This window comes from Erinaceus europaeus, chromosome 4 (assembly GCF_950295315.1).
Source record: "Erinaceus europaeus chromosome 4, mEriEur2.1, whole genome shotgun sequence".
NCBI lineage: Eukaryota > Metazoa > Chordata > Mammalia > Eulipotyphla > Erinaceidae > Erinaceus > Erinaceus europaeus.
Genome location: NC_080165.1, coordinates 52884024 through 52909238, shown reverse-complemented (window position 1 = coordinate 52909238; position 25215 = coordinate 52884024). Strand labels below are relative to the sequence as shown.

General features: G+C 36.1%; 1 protein-coding gene and 1 pseudogene across 1 annotated transcript; one reads left to right on the top strand and one right to left on the bottom strand.

The window, feature by feature from the left end:
- Positions 1-1690: 1690 nt before the first annotated feature.
- LOC103128097 (olfactory receptor 14J1) lies at positions 1691-2656 on the bottom strand. The gene has a single exon (XM_007538970.1). It carries the CDS (start codon positions 2654-2656, stop codon positions 1691-1693), a length of 966 nt encoding a protein of 321 aa, XP_007539032.1.
- A 17407-nt stretch (positions 2657-20063) lies between these two features.
- On the top strand, positions 20064-20991 carry LOC103128101 (olfactory receptor 2G3-like; annotated as a pseudogene).
- The last annotated feature ends 4224 nt before the right edge of the window (positions 20992-25215 follow it).

The following is a 25215-nucleotide window of genomic DNA, read 5'->3' as shown; positions in this document are numbered from 1 at the left end:
CAGGGCCGGATGGTGGCACACCTGGTTGAGCACACATGTTGCAGTGCTCAGGGACCTGTGTTCCAGCCCCCAGTCCCCACCTGCAGGGGTAAAGCTTCACAAATGGTGAAGCAGGGCTGCAGGTGTTTCTTTGTCTCTCTCCCTCTCTATCTCCCCATCCCTCTTGATTTCTGACTGTCTCTATCCAATAAATAAATAAAGATAAAAAGTTTTTAAAAAATTAAACTTGAATGTCAATAATAAATTGAACTAAAGTTGAAAAAAGAATATGTATGAAGTACATTTATAAGTAGCACTGTATCAGTTCCAATGGATCTTGGCTGACTTAAAGCAGACTTTTTTTTTTAATAGTTAATCAATATTCTTGTGATTTATTTGTGGAATTACTAAGGTAAACAGAAAAAAATCATCAACAAATTTCATTTTTCCCCTTGTTACTCAGAAATAACATTCTCAATATTACTAGAATGTATGCACTGATTTACTTAAAAATTGAGGGAACCTGTCCATTTTGTCTGATTATGAATTATGATATCAATGAGGCAGCATTTTAGAGCTACAAAAACTGTGACTCATATATTTATTGGCTTAAGCATTTCCAGTTTTACCTCTCTTTTTGTTCTGTTCTCTCAGGGGGTATACCCTGCAAATTCCATTGTCAGACTCTACCATGAATCATAGGGAAAATTAATACAAACATCTCTGGTAATGGCAAATAATTGCTGGAGGTTACATCAGTGAATTTTATGCTTGTTTTTTGTAAATGTTACAAATATGTTAGCATTCATACTGGGAAAAAGATATTTGCAATGAGGAGAGATAAATGATTTCTGAGTTAAACAGATGTTCATTTGAAGCACAACTACTTTTTATTTGAGAAATCTAAAGAAAATTAACTACACTGAATTTAGCTGTCTAACACTACAAAAGCCAGTTTAATACTTAATAGGAAAGGGAAAATAACATGGACACCAAATGTACATCAGAAAATTGAATGCTTACTAGAAAGCTTGTGCAAGTTTCATAGATATACTGTCAAATAAACACAAATCTATTTGATAGCAGTACATTAAAATATGTTTCTTTAAAATCAGCATTGATTATTCTGACCAGGTTTGAAACGTAATGATTTTATTCCTAAAAGATGCTTTTTTTTCTTGCCTTCAGGGTTATCGCTGGGGCTCTGTGCCTGCACCATGAATCCACCGGTCCTGGAGGCTGTTTTTTTCTCTTTTGTTGCCCTTGTTGTTTTATCGTTGTTATACTTATTATTGTTGTTGTTACTGATGTCATTGTTGTTGGATAGGATAGAGAGAAATGGAGAGAGGAAGGGAAGACAAGGGGAGAGAAAGACACCTGAAGACCTGCTTCACTGCTTATGAAGCGACCCCCACACGCACACACAGGTGGGAAGCCGCGGGCTGGAACCTGGATCCTTATGTCAGTCCTTGTGCTTCACTCATGTGCGCTTAACCCGCTGCGCTACTGTCCGACCCCCGAAAGATGCTTTAAAGTAACATTTGAGTCAGAGAAAGGAAAGTCATTTATCATCCTTAGAAGCATGGCATCTTATGTTTTGAAAAATTATATTTTGAGAAGAATTCAAAGAATAGAAAAACTGGGAAGAAATCAGTTTTGTTTTCCTTGCAACCTGAAACATTATAGCAACACCTTTTATTTGTGTATTTCCTTAGAGTTTAAACATGGCTTTTAAGTACAACTTTCTCTGAGAAAATTCTTCTTTTGACAGAACCTTCTTCAGAGCTGCCTTCATGGCTTCATTCCGTAAACTGTAGATAACTGGATTGAGAGTTGGAGGTATCACAGTATAGAATATAGAGAACATGAGGTCCATAGCTGATTGGGAATTAGAAGGCGGCCTTAGAAACTCAAATCCAGCAGCAGAAAGGAAGAAGGTGACTACAAATAGGTGTGGTAGGCAGGTGGAGAAAACTTTGGTCCGGCCCTCAGCTGTTGGGATTTTGAGCACTGTAGAAAAAATGCGAACATATGAAAGTACAATGGAAATCAAACAGGCAAATGCTGTTGAGGTTGTGAATGCAGCCACTGCAATCTCATTAATGAATTCATAAGAACAAGCTAGCTTCAACATCTGAGGTATATCGCAGAAGAACTGGTGAATGATTCTTTCTCCACAGAGAGGTACAGAAAAATTAACTGCTGTATGCATAAGCCCAGAGAGGCCCCCAGCAATCCATACAGCTATTACTGCATTCTTACAAGCACAAGGGTCCATAATGGTTTCATATCTCAGTGGTTGACAGATGGCTACATACCGGTCATAAGACATCACTGTGAGGATGGCCACTTCTGATGAGGCCAGAGCTATGAAGAAGAAAACCTGAAGAATGCACTGACCCAAAGAAATGTAGCCATTGTTCATAAGTGAGTTTGCAATGGATTGAGGAACTGTAACAGAGATGAAACACAGGTCCAGAAGAGAAAGATGCTTTAAGAAATAATACATAGGTGAATGGAGACGATGATCCAAGGTGGTGATGGTGATAATGAGGAGGTTGCCTATTAAGGCCAGCAGATATGTTACCAAAAACAGCAGTGCATGTAGAATCTGAAGTTTACGGTCATCAGAAAATCCCATGAGGAAGAATCCACTCACTGAGGTCAGGTTGGCCATAATCACATTGAAGATAGTATTATTCTGTTTAGAAAAAAAATCAATGAACATTAGAATAATAATATCAGATTCCTTTTTTTTCCTCTGCATACCTTATTTTAATTTATTGGAGGATTAATAGAATATAATATAATAGTTATTGACATATTGTTACAATTTCTCCTATTCTTATAATAAAAGTCTGCAAAAACACTTTCATCCCCAATGTAGGATCCAAGTGGGAGGACTGTGTTACTATTCACAAAGCCTAGTTACCACTTACAAAGCCCAGTTCAAGCTCTGGTTCTATAGGGTAAGTGCAGTAGATCGAAATAGAACCAGTGGAAGCTCTAGTGCTGTACATAGGGTCTCTGCCTTTCTCCATCTTTGTATCTCTACAGAAAAAAAGAGGCCTGAGTGGTAAAACTTAATGCACAAGACACGGACTACACACACACACACACACACACACACACACACACACTTGAAATTATCAAATAAGAAACTATATCTTTTCATTGATAATTGATTTTTGATTATTTTTAAAAAATTCTAGAAAAAAATTTGATTTCTTTTTATTAGATAAGACAGAGAGAAGTTTAGAGAGGAGATATAAAAAAGAGAGAAAGAGAGATTAGTATCATAGCTTCTATGCTTATAAAGCTTCTTCCCTGCAACTGAGGAAGAGGGCCTTGAACCTGGACCCTTGAACATGGTAATGTTTGCATTTAACTTGGTGCACCACTGCTGGGCCATTCTTGTTTTCTTTTTTAATATTTGTGTTGGTTGAAAGATCAGTCCAATTGCCCTGGGTTTTGTGGCCATATATAAATTTCTTCTTTCTTAACTCCTACTTTTCTATGGCATCTAACATATAGGTAAATAATTTTTTAACCCAAAAAACATGATTGATTTATTTAGAGAAAAAAACATTAGTTATCAAGTTACTTGAGTTACTCCATCAGATAGTGAGATTTATTCTATATATGAATCATTCAAAATCACAGCAAAAAATAGTTGTAAATAATCTGTTTAGCTATTATTTATTTTTAAAATTTATTAAAAATTAATTTTAGGAAAAAAATCTGGCAGGGGTAGATAGCAAAATGGTTATGTAAAGTGACTCTTATGGCTGAAGATCCAAAGTCCCAGGTTCAATCCCTGCCCCACCATAAACCAGAACTGAGCAGTGCTCTAGTAAAAAAAAAAAAGAGAAAAAGAAAGAAAAGAAGAAGAGAGGAGGAGGATGACGATGACAACAACAGAAATTTGGGCAAGGGATATAGCATAATGGTTATGCAAACAGACTCATCCCTGAGGCTCTAAGGTCCCAGGTTCATTCCCCTGCACCACCATAAACCAGAGCTGAGTAGTGTTCTGCTGGGGAAAAAAGAAAAAATCCTATCTAAACAACACAGCATGCAAATTATATATAATGACATTAAACAATAATATATTTTTAAAAATGAAATTCTGAAATAACCTGTGTGACAAGAGATAATGAACAGATTTAGTCCTTATATTTGATTGAATATAAAGATGCAAGACATGTCATGCTCTTCTTTGAAATACATAGCAATAACAGGAAAATGTTTGGATAAATATATGTGTTCTCACAGAAAAACTCTAATCTGAAGTATTTGGCTCCTTAAAGTTGTAAACAAGGACCTGAAGCTTGGAAGATTGTTATTGTTTAATACAATTCTAGCACAATGAAAGTGCATAAATCAAATACAGTCATCCATTTAACAAGATCCCTTTAAATGTCACATAAAAGAAATTTTGACTAAAACAAGAACAGAAAAGTGGGGTGGGAGTAGATAGCATAATGGTTATGTAAACAGACTCTCAAGCCTGAGGCTCCATCAAATCCCAGGTTCAATCCCCTGCACCACCATAAGCCAGAGCTGAGTAGTGCTCTGGTGAAAAAAAAAAAAAAAAAAAAAAAAGAACAGAAAAGTGGGGGCAGGGGTGCAGGGCGGTAGCCTTCCTGGGTTAAATGTACACGGTGCCAAGTGCAAGGACCCTCGCAAGGATCCTGATTTGAGCCCCAGGCTCCCCACTTGCAGGGGGAGGGAGGGTGTCGCTTTACAAGCTGTGAAGCAGGTCTGCAGATGTCTTTCTCTTCCCTTCTCTATCTTCCCTCCCTCCTCCCTCAATTTCTCTCTGTCTTGTCAAATTAAAAAAAGAAGAAAAAGAAAAATGGAAAAAATGGCCACATGAGTAGTGGATTTGTAGTCCCAGAGATAAACCTAGAGGCAAAAATAAAGTAAAGATCTAAGGACAAACTTTAAATATTATCAAATTTCAATAGATGTATAGAAGAGAACTCAGTCTAGAAGTATAACTCAATATAAAACACTGAGTAGTACTGAGCCAGTGGAAGAGAGGAGTCTTAGAAGAAAATTCTGTGGCACAGTACCGTATAATAAAAGAGACGTAGTTTAAGTAATCTTAGTGCACTTTGGATTTAATATTGTGAAGATTATTTGTGGATTTGCTACGACTGGCAGGATTTATTAGTACTGAAGGATGACAAACATGGTTCAAAAATAAATGAGATCTGAGGAAAAAAAAACTCAAGAGCATGAATTGGTCTCTTTATGATCACATAAAAAGCTATAAATATCATAAAATGTGAAGTTTCACTCACCACAGTTGATCTTGGTCAGTAGGAACAGATTTTATTTAATTCTGAAATTGAGCATTTTTGTTCCAGAATTGATCTGACAGCCAGTTCGTTGAAATTTTCATGTGAGGAAAGACCAAGATTGCTTCTATATAAGACTGAACAGTTTGAACAGACCTAGGAATATTTTAACTTCCCATTAAGCCCATGATACTTGAAATGAAGCCAATGATGCCCAGGCACTAGGGAACAGGTCTGTTTAACATGTTTAGTGATCCATGTAAACATAATTCATTCAAAGCATGGGACTTTATGGTATTCGCCCTCAAGGAATTGCCTTAGTAAAAAATAATTGACATCTTGGTTTATCTGAGTTTATAGCCTGTGCATCCGAGGAGGAAAAAGCATACATTGTACACGCCATTTCCAAGTGCTTTAGTATTCATTTTTTTACAGTAAGAAGTATTTTCCATTTCCTAATGTCATTTAACTGTTTAGTCTATGTAATTAACCTATTTAATTATATTTATAATATGAATTACATACAGTATTATATTGTATATTATAATATGATACAAACACATAATGCACTATATAATATGAATTATATAACACATGATACATAATATATGCATATGATGTTATTATATAGTATATCATGTACAATATTGTCCATAGTTATATTTTACTATATAATCTGTAGTTATATATACATTTTATTATTTATTTATATATCATTCATTATAATAACATTTTATAAATGTTATATCTATATATCATATGGTATATAATATAGAATGTTATATATAAATATATATGATCATTATTAAAATGTTAAACTAATTTTATTTAAATTAATTTTTATGTACACTTGCATTATAACTTCAAATATTCACTAAATTTTTTAAATATATGATTTACTAGTGATTTAGTAATGGTTTACAGGGTTACAGAGGTTTATGTCCACACATCCACCTTCAGAGTTCTGTGATCTCCCAACCCTCTATAACCATCACAGTTCTCACAAAGTCTTAGAGACACCACCACTTCCAAGCACTATGTCCAATGGGCATAGTTTGAAGGCACATATGCACTCATGGTCATAGATGCATTATTCACAATAGTGAAAGAGTAGAAGGAACTTAAACAATTGGATAAATAAGCTATTAGATATATACTCGGTGGACTATTACTCTGAAATGTAAGATATCATGTCCTTTGGGACAAAATGCATCAAACTGGAGATGATTGTGCTTAGTGATATGAATAAGGAACTGAAGGACAGCACTAGATACTTTTCCTCATATTCAGAATTTGGTCATTGAAAGATGTGAGCTTGCAGAATAAGGAGGAAGAAAAGGAAGAGGAGCTGAAGTATTCACTTTAAATGGATATGCCAATTAACCATATTTAGCTTATACCTGGTACTTTGTCTGGGTAGAAAGTTGTTCTAATCAATCACATTGGTAATACTTAGGCTACCTTTCATTATACTTCATCTCTGGTGAACTAACTGTATTCCCTTAAGTATCTTTTTAAAGCATTGTTAATTTTTTAATAATATTTCTAAGTATTTTTTACATTAGTATAAGATATTAATTTTTTTAAAACTTAGTTTATATCCTGCCCTCCCCTTTCCCTGACTCTTTTCCTTTGATACAATACACCCTGCCCTGTTCACATTTCATTTGTTCTTTCCCTCCTTTTCCCCATATAAGTCCTGCTTAGAGGTGTGATCATTCAGTATTTGCGCTTCTCCTTTTGGCTTATTTCCCTTAACATGTTATCTTCAAGTTTCATCCAAGATGATGCAAAAGAGATGACTTCATCATTTTTAACAGCTGGATACTATTCCATCAGGTATATGTACCACAATATTTTAGCTACTCATCTGATGTTGGATCCAGGTTCTGGCAATTACAAATTGTGCTGCTATGAACATAGGTATAAATAGATCTCTTCTGAAAGGTGTTTTTTATTCCTTTGGGTATATCCCCAGAAGAGGAATTGTTGGTTCATCGAGTAGGTTGATTTCTAATGTGCTGAGAAATCTCCAGACTGCTTTCCACAATGGTAGGACCATTTTATACTCCCACCAGCAGTGCAGAAGTATCTCTTTGTATGCTCAAACTGTCAACACCCATGTTCAGCGGGGAAGCAATTACAGAAACCAGACATTCCACCTTCTGCACCCCATAATGTCCCTGGGTCCATACTCCCAGAGGGATAAAGAATAGGAAAGCTACCAGGGGAGGGAATCGGATATGGAGTTCCAGTGGTGGGAATTGTGTGGAATTATAACCCTCTTATCCTATGGTCTTGTCAGTGTTTCCATTTTATAAATAAAAACTTAAAAAAAAAGAAAAAAAATTTTTTAAGTATCTCCTTTTCTCCACATCCTCTCCAACATTTGTTGTTTCTATCCTTTCTGATCTATGATATTCTCAGGTATAAAGTGGTATCTCACTGTTTTTTTTATTTCTATTTCTTTGATAATCGGTGACTTAATAATAATTATATGTTTACTACTTATAATCTATAATAGTATATAAAATTCACTACATACTTATATGTATTACTAATTATAACAGTATATTATGTATTCTATATCCATATATAATGTTGTATAAATATTATCTCTAGAATATATATAATTAATAAAAATAAGTGTTGAGCTATTTAATTTTATTTAAATTAATTTTAACATTCATCAATAAAATGAGTGTGTGTCTCACAAAAGAGAATATTTAGAAGTAATTTATTTATATAAATAAATAAATATTTATAGTCTCATAGTATAAAATAATTGTTTACCATGACACCCTCATCAGCACTTTCAAAGTCTTTCCTTTTGATGTATAAAATTTCTATATGTGTGAAGTAGTACTTAATCATTGATTTTCATTTCTTGACAATCTGTAATATTGAGTACCCATCACCAAAGTTCTGGGACATCCCCTATCCTTCAAGATAACCACCATAGTTCTCACAAAGACAACATTTTGTCATTTTTTTCATCTGTAATGTTTTGATTTGTGACTATTATGTGTGGTTCACATGATTGTAAACTTACAAGGTGTAGTCACAGAGTGAACCTACCATCAAAATTCTATGCTTCCATCATACCAACAATAAACACTGTAATTCTCACAAACTTTTAGAGACTATTTGTTTACTTCTGGATTTGTATTAGTTTTCTTTGTCTTTCAGTTCTTGTGTTTCAATTCCCTATATTTTGTGTATGAGTGAAACCATCTGGTAGTTGTCTTTCACTTCCTTACTTACTTCACCGAGTATCAGCAATTCCAGTTCCATCACTTTTGTCTCAAAGGACACAGTATAATCCTTTTTAATTCTAGAGTGATATTTCACTGAATATATTTTCTATAACTTTTTTTAAAGTCAGCCATCTGTCAATAGGAATTTAGGTTGTTCCCATACTGTAGCAATTGTGAATAAGGCAGCTATGAATATAGTGATGCATGTATCCCTTTGAATTAATGTTTTCATATCTTTTGTATATATACCTAGGAGCACTATTACAATATCAAAAGGAATTTCCTTAATTTTATTTGGTATTATTTTAGTATTTTTGGATTTATTCACGCTAGTTTTGTGACTCAGCACATGGTCTATTCTTGGGAATGTCCTTTATGCCTTGAAAAATAGTATATATTCCGCTTTCTTGGATTGAAGAGCTCTGAAATCACCTAGCACATCTAATTTATCTAACTCTTCATTTAGGACTATTGTTTTTCTTTATTTACTTCATGTCTGATTGGGCTGTCTATTTTAGAGGTTAGAGTGTTAGTATGCAATGCCCTTATCATTGTGTTGCTATTGATGTATCACTTCAGTTCTATTAACAATTGGTTCTAATTTGGTGCATTGATCTAAATGAGTATTATATCCTCTTTACTGGTCACTTATTTTTTTTTATAATTTCCATCTCTATTTTTAATTACTTTTTCCTATATTAAAATGTATTATCTCTAAAATAGGTATGGCTGCCTTTGCCTTCTTTAGGCTCTCATTAGAGTGTAAGATTGCTTTTTGGCCTTTCATGTTGAGGTGTTTTTTTTTTTTTTCCACCATGAAAGGTTAAACGAGAACATGGCATATAGCAGATAGTTACGTTACACCTCCCAATCCACCCTGCTACTCTGTCTTTTGGTGAGTGATTTCAGGTCATTGACATTTTGTGAAATTTTGAATTTAAGAGAATTCATTGCTGGGACTGGGCAAATAGCTCACCAATTTATACAATAGACTCTTATGCCTGTGGCCAAAAGAAGCCAAGTTCAGTTCCTGGCAAAATCATATGCCAGAACAGAACTGTGAAAAAGACAGTTCATTGTTATTTTCTTTCTTTCTATTTTTTCTCATCATTTTATGGGGGTTGGGTGGGCTAATGTTTTACAGTACAGTGCAGTTGTTGACACATATGGAAAATATTTCACCTCCTGTGATAGGTGTGTGAAAAATACTCTCACCTCAACTTGGGTCCTTTTCCATCATCATACACCATGACTTCAAACCATACCCTTCTCCAGAATCATGTTTATTGGATAAAAATAGTGAAATCAAGAGGGAGAAAAAAGGAGATAGGGAGAGAGAGGAAGAGAGATACCTGCAACACTGCTTCACTACTTGTGAAGCTTTCCCCATGCAGGTGGGGCTCGGGGGTTTGAACTTGGGTTTTTGCACATTGCACGTGTGCTTAACTAGGTGCACCACTGCCTGACCTCCTGTCAGAATCCTTAGACTGGGTACAATACACGAAACCAGCTTAAGTTTTATTTTGTGTTTCTCCTTTCTGTCCTGTCTCTTAAATTCTGCCTATAAGTGAGATCATCCTATATTATCCTTCTCTTTTTGGCTTCATGTAATTAAAAAAATTCATGTAATTAAAAAATTCATGTAATTAAAAAATATGAGCCTTTTAGAATTTTCTTAGGGTTGGTATAGTAGTTATATATTTCTTCAACTGTAGTTTGTCTGAGAACCTTTCAATCATATCATCGCATTTCAGTTTTTCAAATTTATTAGACCAACAAACTTTTGGAAATTTTGGAATATATGATCAAAGTAAGTATTTACTATCCAGCTTTATTATTGTTTCCCTGCAGTAGGAGTCATATGTAAACACCTACCCAATGTCACACACACACACACACACACACACACACACACACACACACACATATTCAACATATGAAATCTTTATAAGTGTCCTGATTATACAGTGATTATTCAAATAGGTAAATGACAGTTTTATAGAAAACATGGGTCTATTCATATACTGTGGTTAGGGTAAGAACATGAATTTTATTTCACAAAATGCTATCTTATTATATAAATTGTGATTTGTAAGTTATCACGACTGAAGAGTTTTATGATCAGAAGTAGTTATTACCATATAATTTTCCTAGACAATTGTTTTGCTTTTGGTCACTACTATGTTTAACATTAATTGCTGCTTAAGAACATATTCCCTAAGGTTCCATTCTGGCCTTAATATCAATTTCTGCAGTAGTAACATACTTCATAATGTTTTGGTTCCAAAAATAGAAATAAACCCTAGCACCACAAACCTGGTTTTAGATTTAGAGATCTTTGTTCAGAATTGCACCGTTCTGGAAAGCTCACTGATAAGCCTCGCCTTCTTTGGTTCGGCAAGTATAAATGTGAAGGATAAAATTTACAAGGGTGAGGCAATAATAACCGTATTTCCTCTTTTTACCCCATCTACATATATGACAAATTACTTACGTGTAAAAAAACCCCCATAATAATTGATTTCTTCAGTTGCTAATGTCAGTATTCTAACCACTACAGCCCAAAATTTGCCTAATTTTTGTCTTTATCTTCTACAAAGTGTTTTATTCTGAGAATCATAATAAATTGACTCTTATTATTTTTATTTATTTTAGGAGTAAGATCAATTTGAAATAAGCTACATTTTCTATAGCTTTGGGTGCTTCCTTTTATTTATCTTTATTTTTTGTCATCAGGGCTTCATCACTTCAGGTTAATATTTTCAGACAGAAGGAGACAGAGAGACAAAGCCAGAGAGAACGAAAGATATCACAGAAATGAGGCTTCCTTCAGTACAGTGGTGTTTGAGCTCTAACCTGAGTACACAAATGGAAAAACAGGCAATCTACAAGCTGAACTAACTTGCTGACCCAGGATACTTTTTTAAAATTTCCTAATAAAGTGTTTATGAATGTATGTTGATATTACATTTGTATACATATGTATGTATTCTTCCTTACTTTATGAATCTTCTATTTTCTCAAGAAATGTAGAATATTGATGAAATTTGACTCCTGCAATATATGCACTTAAGTATATGCATAGTATAATATGTATTTTATGCATATAACATATACATATATTGCAAATACATGCAATTTAAAATGTGAGAGGGGGCACACAGGATTAGGTATGCATATTACCATGTGCAAGGGCCAAAGTTCAAGGCCCTGTATCCCATCTGTAGTGGGGACACTTCATGAGCAGTGAAGCAGGTCTGCAGATAGCCATCTTTCTCCCTTTCTATCTTCCCTCCCCATCCTATAAAATAAGATAAAATAAAATAAAATATATAGAAAGGAAAAAAACAGGGGAAAATGGCCCTTGGGAATGGAAGATTCATATTGTTGGCATTGAGCCCTAATAATAATCCTGGTGGCAAATAAATAAATAAATAAAAATAAAAAATAAACTGTGAGATATAATGAATTGTGATATGCTTGTCTTTGTTTTTTTAGAGACAGATGAATAAGTGGACCTGGATTAAGGATTGAGTGAAATATATATGGACATGCTGACTCTTATCAGAAATACTGGCCATACATAGATACAGACATAGACACAGATTTAGATATGGATATAAATATAGACATAACTATAGTCACCTCTAATTTATAGCACTTGCTCTAAGAACTCTCCTAACATTTTTACAAATTTCAGATTTTTTTTTACAGGGTTACTATATTTACTTTTGTGAGCGAGGAAGCTACCAGAGCACCACTCAGCTCCAGCATTCTGTGCTTCTGATTGAACCTGGGTCCTCAGATTTGTAAGTTAGCTTTTCCACTGAGTCATCTGTCAATATATTTAGTATATATTGCATACTGCATATATAATATATGTATATATTTTGTCATCACTGGGACTTCACTGCTCCAGGCTAACTTTTTCAGATAAAAAGATAGAGACATACAGTGAGTGAGAAAGATAATAGTGTTGAAGCTTCCTTCACTGAAGTTTGGGTCAAACTTAGGTCTTATTCACACACAATGCAAAATTGGCATACTATTCAGGTGAACTATTTTGCCAGCCCTATTTTTTTTCTCCTTTTAAAAATAATGATTTAACAGTGATTTGTAAGATTATAAGATAATAGGGTTATGGATGTGAGGGTGATCTGGCTGCGATATCTGTCACCCCATTGATCGCCAGGGTTGATTCAGCTGATCTGGCTGGCTAGGCAGGTGTCCCCTTCCTCCCTCACTGCTAAATGTGCGTCCTTCCCGAAGCTGCACGCTGGGTGGAAGGGCCTGAGCTCCCCTGCTAGAACCTTCAAACAGCTCTCAAGATAATAGGGTTATAGTTCCATACCACACCTACCACCACAGCTCTGTGCCCCTCCCACCCCAGCAATAGCCGCTATAGTTCTCAAAAAACGTTAGAGAACTATTGGCCACACCTGTTTTTAAATACTGATCTGATTATTGCTGTGGACCTTGAAATCTCTAAATCCTTGCATGTTCTATATTTTAAGAAATGAAAATTATATATTATATATAAATATAAAATAAGATATATACAGTTGTATCTTATTTTTGTATGATTGTAGTGATTGTTGTAAAGCAAGGAAATGAAGCCCTCAGACCAAAAGATAAGAGACCATCCAGAATGTACTTCATATAAAATGACATGAATTGTCTTTTATAATTAATGACTTATGAAGTTGGTTAAAACACATAAAAGAGATAAGACAGTTCTAACAAATTTAAATTTAAATTTGAACATTTATACAATGAAGTGTTTGGCTAGAAATGGGATTTTTTGTTCAGGAAAGTAATGTTGGTTCCCAACTGTGAAATTTTGGGTATGTTCAAGTGAGTGACAGATGTGAGACAAAAACAGAATTCAATCATGTTTAATTCCTATCTATTTATATGTTAAGGCAAAGTAATTTTAGAAATATGTGTATGTATATTTTCTCCCCAAAAGATTTTCTTTTTTTCAATTTCTGTATTTAGCAGTAAATTACACCCAGTTGTTCAAGAAATAAACCTACCACTCATCACTGAGCCTTCTCATTTTGTACATCAGAGCACTGAAGTTGGTCTAGATTTTTTCTAGACTTTAAGAATATATATATTTTCTGCTATCACCAAACCATCTCTTTCCTAGAGCAATGTAAGTCTTCTAAAGAGTCTAATGTTTTTACCTAATACTTGCCGAAACTCTCCTTCAATTTGAGGCCAATTATTTTTATTTATTTATTTATTTATTTTATTTATTCCCTTTTGTTGCCCTTGTTGTTTTATTGTTGTAGTTATTATTGTTGTCATCATTGTTGGATAGGACAGAGAAAAATGGAGAGAGGAGGAGAAGACAGAGGGGGAGAGAAAGACAGACACCTGCAGACCTGCTTCACTGCTTATGAAGCGACTCCCCTGCAGGTGGGGAGCTGGGGCTCCAACGGGGATCTTCACACCGGTCGTTGCGCTTTGTGCCACCTGTGCTTAACCCGCTGGGCTACAACCCAACTCCCGAGGCCAATTATTTTTAAAATGTAAACATCATTTTAATTAAACCTTCTTCCTGATTTGCATTGCCCTCTGGCCACTTTATAAATATCTTGAAGACTGTCCTTTAGAGTTTTGGGATAAATATTACTCTTTAACGTAATTTGAACATTTATCTTGCTTCCTAAAGCTGCCTAGTATTACAGCCTAATCACAGGACACTCTTCCCATCATGTTCTATGCTCACCAGTCTTCCTCAGCTTGTCAGTGCCTGTTCAGCTTTAATTCTTACCCTACTATTTTCTGGGCTGAAAATAATTTCTCCTTATCTTAAAATACATTTATTCACTAGTTACTTCCTATTCATCCCTTAATTTTCTACTTACAAATGACTTGCTAAGAAAGGCTGTCTGATTAGAAAGCGGTGAATGCACTATATTTTTATATCCCCTTCCAATAATCTTAATTTTCGCTTATTTCCCAAGTTCTTCAGCAGATGTTCAGCAGTAATCTATAAAATGAAAATGCAATTAAAATAATCAGTGACTTTTTGTCATGGAATCTGACTTGTTCTTCCTCCACTATATAATATAAAGATACATACAGCAAAATTCACATGTATCACAATTACAATTTTAGTACAATCTATGAAACATGATTTTTTTAAAGTGTAAGTTTTTCTAATGAATAATTTTAAAAAATCACAGCACTGGCAAAATACAAGGTCTGACTAGTAAGAAACCAAGAAAAGTACATCCAAAATACTGATTTATTTTGGTAATAAAGAGTAGTTCTGGGAGTTGGGCAGTAACCCAGCGGGTTAAGCACATGTGACACAAAGTGCAAGGACCGGTGTAAGGATCCCCACCTGCAGGGGAGTTGCTTCACAGGCGGTGAAGCAGGTCTGCAGGTGTCTTTCTCTTCCCCTCTCTGTCTTCCCCTCCTCTCTCCATTTCTCTGTCCTAACCAACAACAACATCAATAACAACAACAATAATAACTACAACAATAAAAAAGAGTAGTTCTGTGAAACCTCATAAGCGAAACAAGACTCATTAAGATGAAGTGAGCTATTTCAAATACTCGAGAGTTTACATAACATTAAAAAAATTAAAGTAAAAAAATCTATGTTCAATGATAACAAACAGTACCTAGTTTGTGATGGCTTGAAATGAAAGAAACACCCATTAGAAAAAAAAACTTTATTTAATTTTATCAAATTTACTTTCAGTCAATAATCATTAACATTTTCTTCCCAATGCAATACTTCCTTCTCTATAAGGCTGTTTCTTGGAGCCAAAAAAATTAGCTAATAAGGGAGTTAAGATAGTAACTGCCTGCAGTTTGAACAGACAATAACTTGCTGCTTCCCTCTCAATTTGCTAATAGTTATGTCTAAAAAATATGCAATTCTTAAGAGGTAAAATTTACCCCTGGTCCCCACCTGCAGGGGGAAGCTTCACAAATGGTGAGGAAGGGCTGAAGGTGTCTCTCTGTCTCTCTCCCTATCTGCCCGCACCTCTCAATTTATCTCTGTCTCTATCCAATAATAAATAAATATTTTTTAAAAAGGTCAAATTTATTTTTTCCTACTATCTGCAACCTTTGGGAACTTAATCACATGAAACTACAAAACTAGCAAATGTCTTCAAATCTCTATATAAAATATGTTACCTTTAATTTCAAGCTCTTGTTTATTAGAGTACCATTCAATTTTAAAAGAAAAAAATAGATTATATGGATAGACTTGGAAAGCATCAATGCACTGAAAATTCAAGGTACTGCAATCCAGGAATCAACAGTGTTTATTTTTTGTTAGTAAAGTGCAATTTGCAATCACAAAATAATTACATATGCAGTTAAAAATAAATTTTTTAAAATATTTTTTTATTTTTTATTTAAGAAAGGATTAATTAACAAAACCATAGGGTAGGAGGGGTACAATTCCATACAATTCCCACCACCCAATCTCCATTTCCCACCCCCTCCCCTGATAGCTTTCCCATTCTCTATCCCTCTGGGAGCATGGACCCAGGGTCCTTGTGGGGTGCAGAAGGTAGAAGGTCTGGCTTCTGTAATTGCTTCCCCGCTGAACATGGGCGTTGACTGGTTGGTCCATACTCCCAGTCTGCCTCTCTCTTTCCCTAGTAGGGTGGGTCTCTGGGGAAGCAGAGCTCCAGGACACATTGGTGGGGTCTTCAGTCTAGGGAAGCCTGGCCAGCATCCTGATGACATCTGGAACCTGGTGACTGAAAAGAGAGTTAACATACGAAGCCAAACAAATTGTTGAGCAATCATGGACCCAAAGCTTGGAATAGTGGAGAGAAAGTGTTAGGGGGATACTCACTGCAAACTCTAGTGCACATCTGCTTTCAGGCATATATTTTGCAGTAGTTTACGGATACATGTGAACATATGCTCTCTCTCACAGAAAATGGTGTATATCTAGGTTTTGGGACTTTGTTAGAAAGTGAACCACCTGAGATGAAATTAGAGTATACTATGAAAGGAAAGGTCTCACCCGAGTAATGAAGTTGAAGGGTTGTCATTCCACATGTGAAGTCTCTGGACACAGTCTAAAGTTAAGCATGTTGAGGTGGCAATCGTTGTGTTGGTTAGGTTGTGACTGGCAGATGCAATATTATTTGGTTTGGATTGGGAGAGGCATACGGGAAAGTGGGCCCTATCCAAGGGTCCCAGGACTGGGGGAAGTAGAGGCTCTATAGTGGAGATGTGAGGTTCCTGCTGTCTTAGGGTTCAAAAAGACAATTGATAGTTAATGTTATCATCACATTATTTGGTAATTGGGTTAACTTTGAAAAGTCCTTTTGTTATGGTTTGCTGTACAGTACCCAGTATCTTGTATATAGTAGTGCTATTGGTTGCTTCTGATCTACTTGGTCTAGGCTTTTGAGAGAGTCTGCATATCAATTACACAGCCTATATATTGAAAAGATTCAGTTTGTGTTTTGAAAAACTTCGAAACATACAATTAATTTCCCCCTCTCATATTAACTAGTGATGTATATGACTACATTTTACTAGGAGTGTACATAAACACCATTCCCACCACCAAAAGACTGTGACCCATCCCTCCCACTCACTCCCACCCCCCACTGGCCCAGGAAGCTGCATGTCTACTCCTCACCACAGGGTTTTTACTTTGGTGCCCTACTTACAATTTGGTCAGGTCCTGCTTTTAGTTTCCCTTTCAGATATTCTTCCTCAACTTCTGTTGATAAGTGGGATCATCCCATACTCATCTTTATCTTTCTGACTTAGCTCACTTAACATAATTCCTTCTAGCTCTGTCCAAGATGGGTCAGCGAAGGTGGGTTCATTGTTCTTGATAGCTGCATAGTATTCCACTGTGTATATATACCACAGCTTTCTCAACCACTCATCTGGTGTTGGGCACCTGGGTTGCTTCCAGGTTTTAGCTATTATGAATTGTGCTGCTATGAACATAGGAGTACACACCTCTTTTTGGTTGGGAAGATTACAGTGATTTTCTCACAAGGCAATAATAAGGTTCCCTATTCACCTAAAATGCTTTTCCCAAAAGGAAATAATATAATGCTTGCTTTATCTTATTAAGCAGATGGAACAAATGTTTAAACATTTATCCTATATGAGATGAGAAAGAAGATAGGTTACCATTCTGGTATGTAAGTTCTGGGGTTCAAATCAGAAGCTTCAGGTGTGCTGTACCTGCTGAGCTATTTTCAAGTCTGTAAAGTACTTATTTATTTTTATAGATGTTATCAAGTAATTAAAGTAACTGGATGAGGGGGGTCAATGAGCAATTTCACTTGTCATGTACACAGTCAAGGTTTAAGCACTGGCGTACTACATGGAAGTACTACTGTAGTGGCTCTCTCTCCATCTGACTCTATCTTTTTCTATTTATATGTCTTTATCTGAAAAATTTGCCTGTAGTAGTGATATCCCCCCAGTCCACAGGGAAAGACAGTGACAGAGAAGAAAACATATGCACACAACAGGATGACAGGGTATTTTGCAATGCATAACCCCCATGGTACTTATAACTTTGTTTCCATGGTATGTATAATATATACATATATATTTCTTATTGTTTACAGTTAAGAGTAAAATATAGTAGTTTGAAGATGTGTGACATTTCTTAGTTTTCCACATAACAGTTCAACCCCCTCTAGGTCCTTCTCTGCCACCATGTTCCAGAATCTGAACCCTTCCTCCCACCCCAGAGTCCTTTACTTTAGTGCAATACACCAAACCCACTCCAAGTTATGCTTTGTGCTTCTTATTTTTCACTTTTTTTTTATTAGTGGTTTAATAATGATCAACAAGATTATAGGATAAGAGGGGTACAGTTCCATACAATTCCCACCACTAGAGTGCCATAGCCCATCCCCTTCACTGGAGTGTCCCTATTCTTTATCCCTCTGGGAGTATAGACCAAAGATCTCTATGGGGTGCAGAAGATGGGAGGTCTGTCTTCTGTAATTGCTTCTCTTCTGGATATGGGCATTGACTCCCATCCTGTTCCTATCCTTCCCAAGTGGGGTAGGACTCTAGGGAGGTGGGATTCTAGGACACATTGGTGAGGTAGTCTTCCCAGGGAAGTCAGGTTGGCATCATGGTAGTATTTTTTAACTTCTGTCTATGAGTGAGATCATCCCATATTCATCCTTCTCTTTCTGACTTATTTTACTCAGCATGACTCCTTCAAGCTCCATTCAAGATAAGGTGAAGAAAGTAAAATTACCATTTCTAATAGCTGAGTATTATTCCGTTGTGTATATATACCACAACTTTCTCAGCCATTCATCTGTTGTTGGACATCTGGGTGTACAGTATATTTTAACAATATGATGCATTTTTTTAGTATACCTGGTTCTTATTTTCACTTTATATATTTTTGAAGCATCTTGTAAAACTATTTTATTTATTAATGAAAAAGATAAGAGGAGAGAAAGAGAGAACCAGACATCGCTCTGGTATACATGCTGCCAGGGATCAAACTTGTGGTCTCCTGCTTGAGAGTATAACACTTTATCCACTGAGCCACCTCCTGGACCACTCAACTGCCGGGCTAGCTACATGGGGGAGAGACCAGAAACTTGTGGTGGAGGGGGAATGCAATGCATCTTTATTGATCAGAGACAACGCCTTTAAATCTTTTGAAACATAAGTGGCAAGTTGGAAAAGGAAATAGCTAGGAAAGGGGATGGAGAAAAGGAAAGAGCGCAAAGGTAGAAAGCTTCCATAGCAACTGTTGTGAAGGTTTTAACTGGTGGGATTAATTAATACCCTGCATGCAGGGTGGGTCTCAGGCAAAACAATGATTATGTAAATAGACCACAGTATCAGTGATGGAGCAGAGTAGGGGGGCTGCCCGACGCTCAACTTAATGATTTTCCCCCCATTTTGTTGCCCTTGTTGCTGTTGCCACTGTTGTTGTTGTTGTTGGATTGGACAGTAAGAGAGAAGGGGAAGACAGAGAAGGAGAGAGAAAGATACACACCTGCAGACTTAATTCACTGCCAGTGAAGTGACCCCCCTGCAGGTGGGGAGCCAGGGGCTCCAAAAGGAATCAGTATGCCAGTCCTTGCACTTTGAGCCATGTGTGCTTAACCCACTGTGCTGGGCCCCCTATTGTTAATAATTGATAGAATGACTAAAAAGATTTTGTTCATTGGATCACACCTTTATTTTTTTCCATTGTTTACAATCATACAAGATATTCTCAGGAATAGGGTAGATCTTCAGAAAGAAAAAAAAAGGGGGGGAAATTTGGTATAATAGAGCAATCACTCCTCATATGGTCTATTTAATGGTACCATACATTTTAACATTATATGTAATTTCATCATAGTTTTAATTTCTTCTTAGAGATATGTTCTCTAACCACACACATCCAACATGCACAACAATCATAACCCGTATTCAAGATTAACTCCTCTCAACTGTGTTTCTTATTTATTATTACTCACTAACTAGCATGTATATCTTTATATGTGTTTTTCTCCTTTTCATGAGTAGGGTGATGACAATGATGAATGAGAGTTTATCAAGTGATTTCATACTAGTAGGCTTTTCTGACCAACCTCAGCTTGAGAAGATCCTCTTTGTAGCTGTGTTACTCTTCTATCTCCTGACATTGGTAGGCAACACAGCAATTATCTTAGTCTCCTGCCTGGATCCCATGCTCCACACACCCATGTATTATTTTCTGACCAATCTCTCCTTTGTTGACCTCTGCCTTACCACCAGCATTGTTCCTCAACTGCTGTGGAACCTCCATGGTCCATCCAAGACTATTACTCCTGTTGGTTGTAACATTCAACTCTATGCATCCCTGGCACTGGGATCCATTGAGTGTGTTCTTCTAGCTGTCATGGCGTTTGATCATTATGCTGCTGTTTGCCGACCACTCCATTATGCCACAGTTATGCACCCACAACTGTGCCAGTCTGGAATTGCATGGTTGAGTGGAGTGGGAAACACCCTGATTCAGGGCACCATCACTACCTCATTGTGGGAATCACAGGATTTACCACTTCATCTGTGAAGTACCCACCATGATCAAGTTGGCCTGTGTAGACATTCATGCCAATGAGGTTCAACTCTTCATGGCATCCTTAATACTACTACTCCTCCCTCTGGGACTCATCCTGATCTCATATGGGTTCATTGCCCAAGCAGTAATGAGGATCAGATCAGCTCAAGCCTGGCGTAAAGCCCTTGGAACTTGTGGGTCCCACCTGCTGGTTGTATCTCTCTTCTATGGGACCATCACAGCTGTCTATATCCAACCCAATAGCTCCTATGCCCACAGTCAAGGGAAGTTCATAACCCTCCTGTATACTGTAGTAACTCCCACCCTCAACTCTCTCATTTACACTCTGAAAAACAAAGATGTAAAGGGGGCTTTGAAAAGGCTGATACGGAAAGATCAGAGCAAAGCAGAGTGAGAAATTCTAAGGCACTAAAGGCCTAACTGGCCTAACTGGTGTAATTAATGGAAAAGTGCTGGAAAAAAAAGAAAAAGATGCCAGAAGACATTATTCAGAGACAATATGACATACATCTGCAAAATAAAACTCACAAGATATTTAGTGATGTTGCAATTAATAGAAATTGCTTTCTTTCAGTGGTGGTGCACATGTTACAATGCACAAGTAACCATGTTTGAGCCTCCAGTCCCTACCTGAAGGGGGAAAACTTTGGAAGCGGTGAAGCAGTGCTACAGGTGTCTCTTTTTCTTTCTTTTTATTTTATTTTTTTTATTTTTGGGTGTCTCTTTTTCTATCTCCCCTCCCCTCTTGATTTATGACTGTCTCTATCAAATAAAGATAATAAAAAAATTTTAAAAGAAATTTCTTTCTTTCATTTTCCTACGTAATAAACTCAAAAACAATCTGTCTAGAAAGACATCTTTGAAATGTGTCAGCCAATTATTTTATCCAACATTGTACAAATATTTATGTTGTTCTCATAATGCTTGCAGTTATTTTTTTGTTTGTTTTTATTTTTCTCTTAGATAAATCTTAACATTGCCTTGTTAAATGAAATCAATCTGTGGATTGTTCTCTTCTGTGTATATAAACTATATTATACTCACTAGACTAAATAAATACTCTAGCATTGTGTTTCTGAAATATTTATATTCTACCTTGGAGTCAACATATAACATGAAGTGCATCTAACATGAAAATGCACCACATCCATACTGAACTCTCACTCTGAGCCTCACCCTCTTTTGAATTTGCTAGTAAATTACATAGTGGAGTTTTTTGTTTTTTTTTTACATTCTATGTTGAGTTTTTTTGAAACTATCTATTCAGTCATAGTTTAATCGTCCATAGTCAGTGTGTACACATTTTTATCAGCAGTGCTGGATTTTTTTTATTTGCTGTTTTATTATGTTCTTGCCTAGTGAAAGATACTGAAAACCCAGTTTCTGTGAGGTGAAAAATACCACAATACCAGAGAGTTTTAGTGTAATTCATTTGGTCAGTGTGTGTGTGTGTGTGTGTGTGTGTGTGTGTGTGTGTGTATGTGTGTCTAAGTTTGTATGTGTTTTTCAGCTATTATGTTTTCTAGTACAAGAAAAATAGGATTGAAAGGAGGTTAGCTTTTTCAGTTTTTGACACTCTGTGAAATTTTGTGTTTACACTAGTAGACTGTACCTAAGTGTAAGAATTTTCTTCTCCCAGCACTTCCATTTCTCTGTTTTAAAACAAAATTTAAGGGACTGAAAGATTACTCCTCTGTATAGTATGCCTACTTTGTCTGTGTTCTAGTCAAGACTCACTGCACCTGATATTGTATTGCCTTTCTTTTTTCAAAAAAAAATTCTATTAGTGACTTAATATTGATATACAAAATTATAAGATAACCAGGATGTAATTCTACACCGTTCCCACCACCAGAGTTCTGTATCCCCATTCCCTCCATTGGAAGCCACAGTGATTCTTCCAAGGTTGAAGATATGAATTAAATATTATTTCTACAACTATCTGTCTATATTTTTATATGTTTGCCTGTTTTTTCCCTAGGCCCCATCTTCCCTTTTCCAAGTCACATCTACACCTATCTTCTTCCAAATGTTTTTTTCTTTTTTTCTCTCCTGTACTGATGGAGTTCGAATTTAGAGCTCTCTGGTTATCATTTCTCCCTATCATTTCTCCCTTTCTAGTACTACCAAAGTTCTTTTTGGGATATAAAAGGTAGGAGGTGTTGGCAGGTCAATTCATACCCCTACCCTGTTTCTCTTTCAATAGTAGGGTAGAGGTATGGAGAGGTGAGGTTCCGGAACACATTGGTGGCATCGTCTATACAAGGAGTTAAGGATGGAATCATAGTAGCATCTGCATCTTGTTGTCTAAAAGGAAGTTTCAAGCAAGCATGAAAACTCTAATAAATAGGAACCAGAAAGTAGAAATAGTTCAGGTGAGAATAGTGATTTTAGGGTGGTAAGAAGTTAGGAAATCTATATTAGGAGTTTCCTTGGGATGCATGATTTTTTTGTTGTTGTTGATTTAATTCTGATCAACAAGTCCATTGAATAAGAGGGGTACAATTCCACACGATTCCCACCACCAGAGTTCTGCATCCCATGCCTCTCTATTGGAAACTTTCCTATTCTTTATCCCTCTGGGAGTATGGACCCAGGACCATTATGGGGTCTGGCTTCTGAAACTGCTCCTCCACTGGACATGGGTGTTACAGGTCAATTCATACTCCCAGCCTGTTTCTGTCTTTCCCTAGTGGGGCAGGACTCTGGAGAAGTAGGATTCCAGGACACATTGGTGAGGTTGTCTGCCCAGGGAAGTCAAGTTGTTGTCATGGTAGCATCTGCAACTTGGTGACTAAAAAGCATTAAAATACAAAGCAGAGAAATTGTTTAATAATCAGGAAACTAAAAGTAAGAATATAGCAGGTGCAATTCGAGGTTTCCATTTTGGAAAAAGCTAGGAAGCCTATTTTAGGTATATTTCAAGAGTTCTACTACTTTACTAATTTTTGCAGTATCTACAAGAGAATTCTAGGATACACTGACTTGGGCCCTAGGTGATGGGATGGTGTTGTATGAACAAAGAGGTCATGATTAAGTCTCTTTGTCTTTTCCAGCTTTTGTAGTTCCTTCTTAATCTGATGAGCTTGGTATTCTCTCAGCTGTTCAAGCATAGAGTGCCACTTGTTGTATCCAGATTGTTCTATGGGTTTGGCTATTTGTAAATATTAGATGTAGGAAATAATCTAGAGAATACATAGCTTTTCAATGAAGGCTTTATTCTGTAGGAATTATTCCAGAAAGCAAAATCATAATATATTTATTTGCTTTGCATCTAACATATAATACTATTTTTCATGTTTTCCCCATGGTCTAAGATCCTTTTTACATGAGTTTTGTTTAATTGCAGCTAAGAGATTGGTTCCCAAAGGTCAAAAATTTCTAGCATACCCATCCTAAAATCACTACATTCCCTGAGGAATAGAAGACAAGGAGTTCCTAAGTATCCTTGTATTCCTTCAAATACAACATACATGATGGATTCAGTCACCACTACAATGGGATTTAGACACAAAATGAGTGAGTTTAGAAGAAACTACAGAGAGAAGACCATTGCCTCACAAAGTGGAAAATTAAGCAAAAATTAAGAGGTAAGAGACAATAAAACTGCTGCAACACTGCTTTCAGAAGACAGTTGATCTTAGTTCAAATTAACAGAAGCTACAGTCACTCTTTATGCTTTTCTTGATGTTACAGACAGAAAATTTTGCTCAGATGACTGTTGTTATGCAATCAAGGAGTTTACCATATATTTGCTTTTGTTGCCCTTGTAGGGAGTTTACCTTATGAGTAATGATACTGCAGATCACAGAGTGAGAAAGGGACAGTCAAGTTATATGAACTAAAAATGGTTTTATTAAGGCTAAAGCTTATTTAAAAGGAGCAAAAAGTGGTATTTGAATACTTCAATAGCGAGAATAAGGAAAACTTGTGTTTACGCTGGTCAACTTTTTTTTTTTAACTTTTCAGGATTACTAATTGAAGTATTAATGGAGAAATGAGGGAATTACGCTGGATAATTCTCTCTCTTTCTTGTTGTCACCCTGGCTTCACTAGTTGAGGTGGACTTTTTCAGATAGAAAGATAGATGGAAAGTGACAGAGAGGGAAAGTCACTCCAGAGATCCAAAGATGCCTCCAGTTCAGTGGGGGCCAGACTCAAACCTGGGTCATATATATGACAAAGCAGACACACTATCCAGGTGAGTTGTTTTGCTCGCCCCAGGATAATCTTCCTACAGTGTGAACTGACCGCATTCCCCCAAACAATATAAATTTGGTTAGAAATCTGCTAAAAAGTAGGGAAAGGGCTTCAATAATAAATTGATTGAGCCCCTATTTGCTAAGTAATTTTATTTTTAAATGCCCATAATTTATAATCTGGAAAGGATTCGCTCTAAATTTAGAGATATACTAAATTCATTTTAGCCACCTAGGCACACAGAAAATTTGCTTAAAAGTGGATTGTAAGAATTTTAGTGAACATAATTTAATATCTTAGTATTTAATGTTATACTATTAGTTGCCATATATGAGCATAAAGATATATACTTGTATACAGAGCCAGTTCAGTTAGGCATGTTACTCACTATCACATCCTATTCTATTGATGATAAAGG

What these genes read in the sequence shown, in the direction of transcription:
- LOC103128097 (XM_007538970.1), bottom strand. Translation starts at nt 2,656, where the DNA reads ATGGCCAACCTGACCTCAGTGAGTGGATTCTTCCTCATGGGATTTTCT.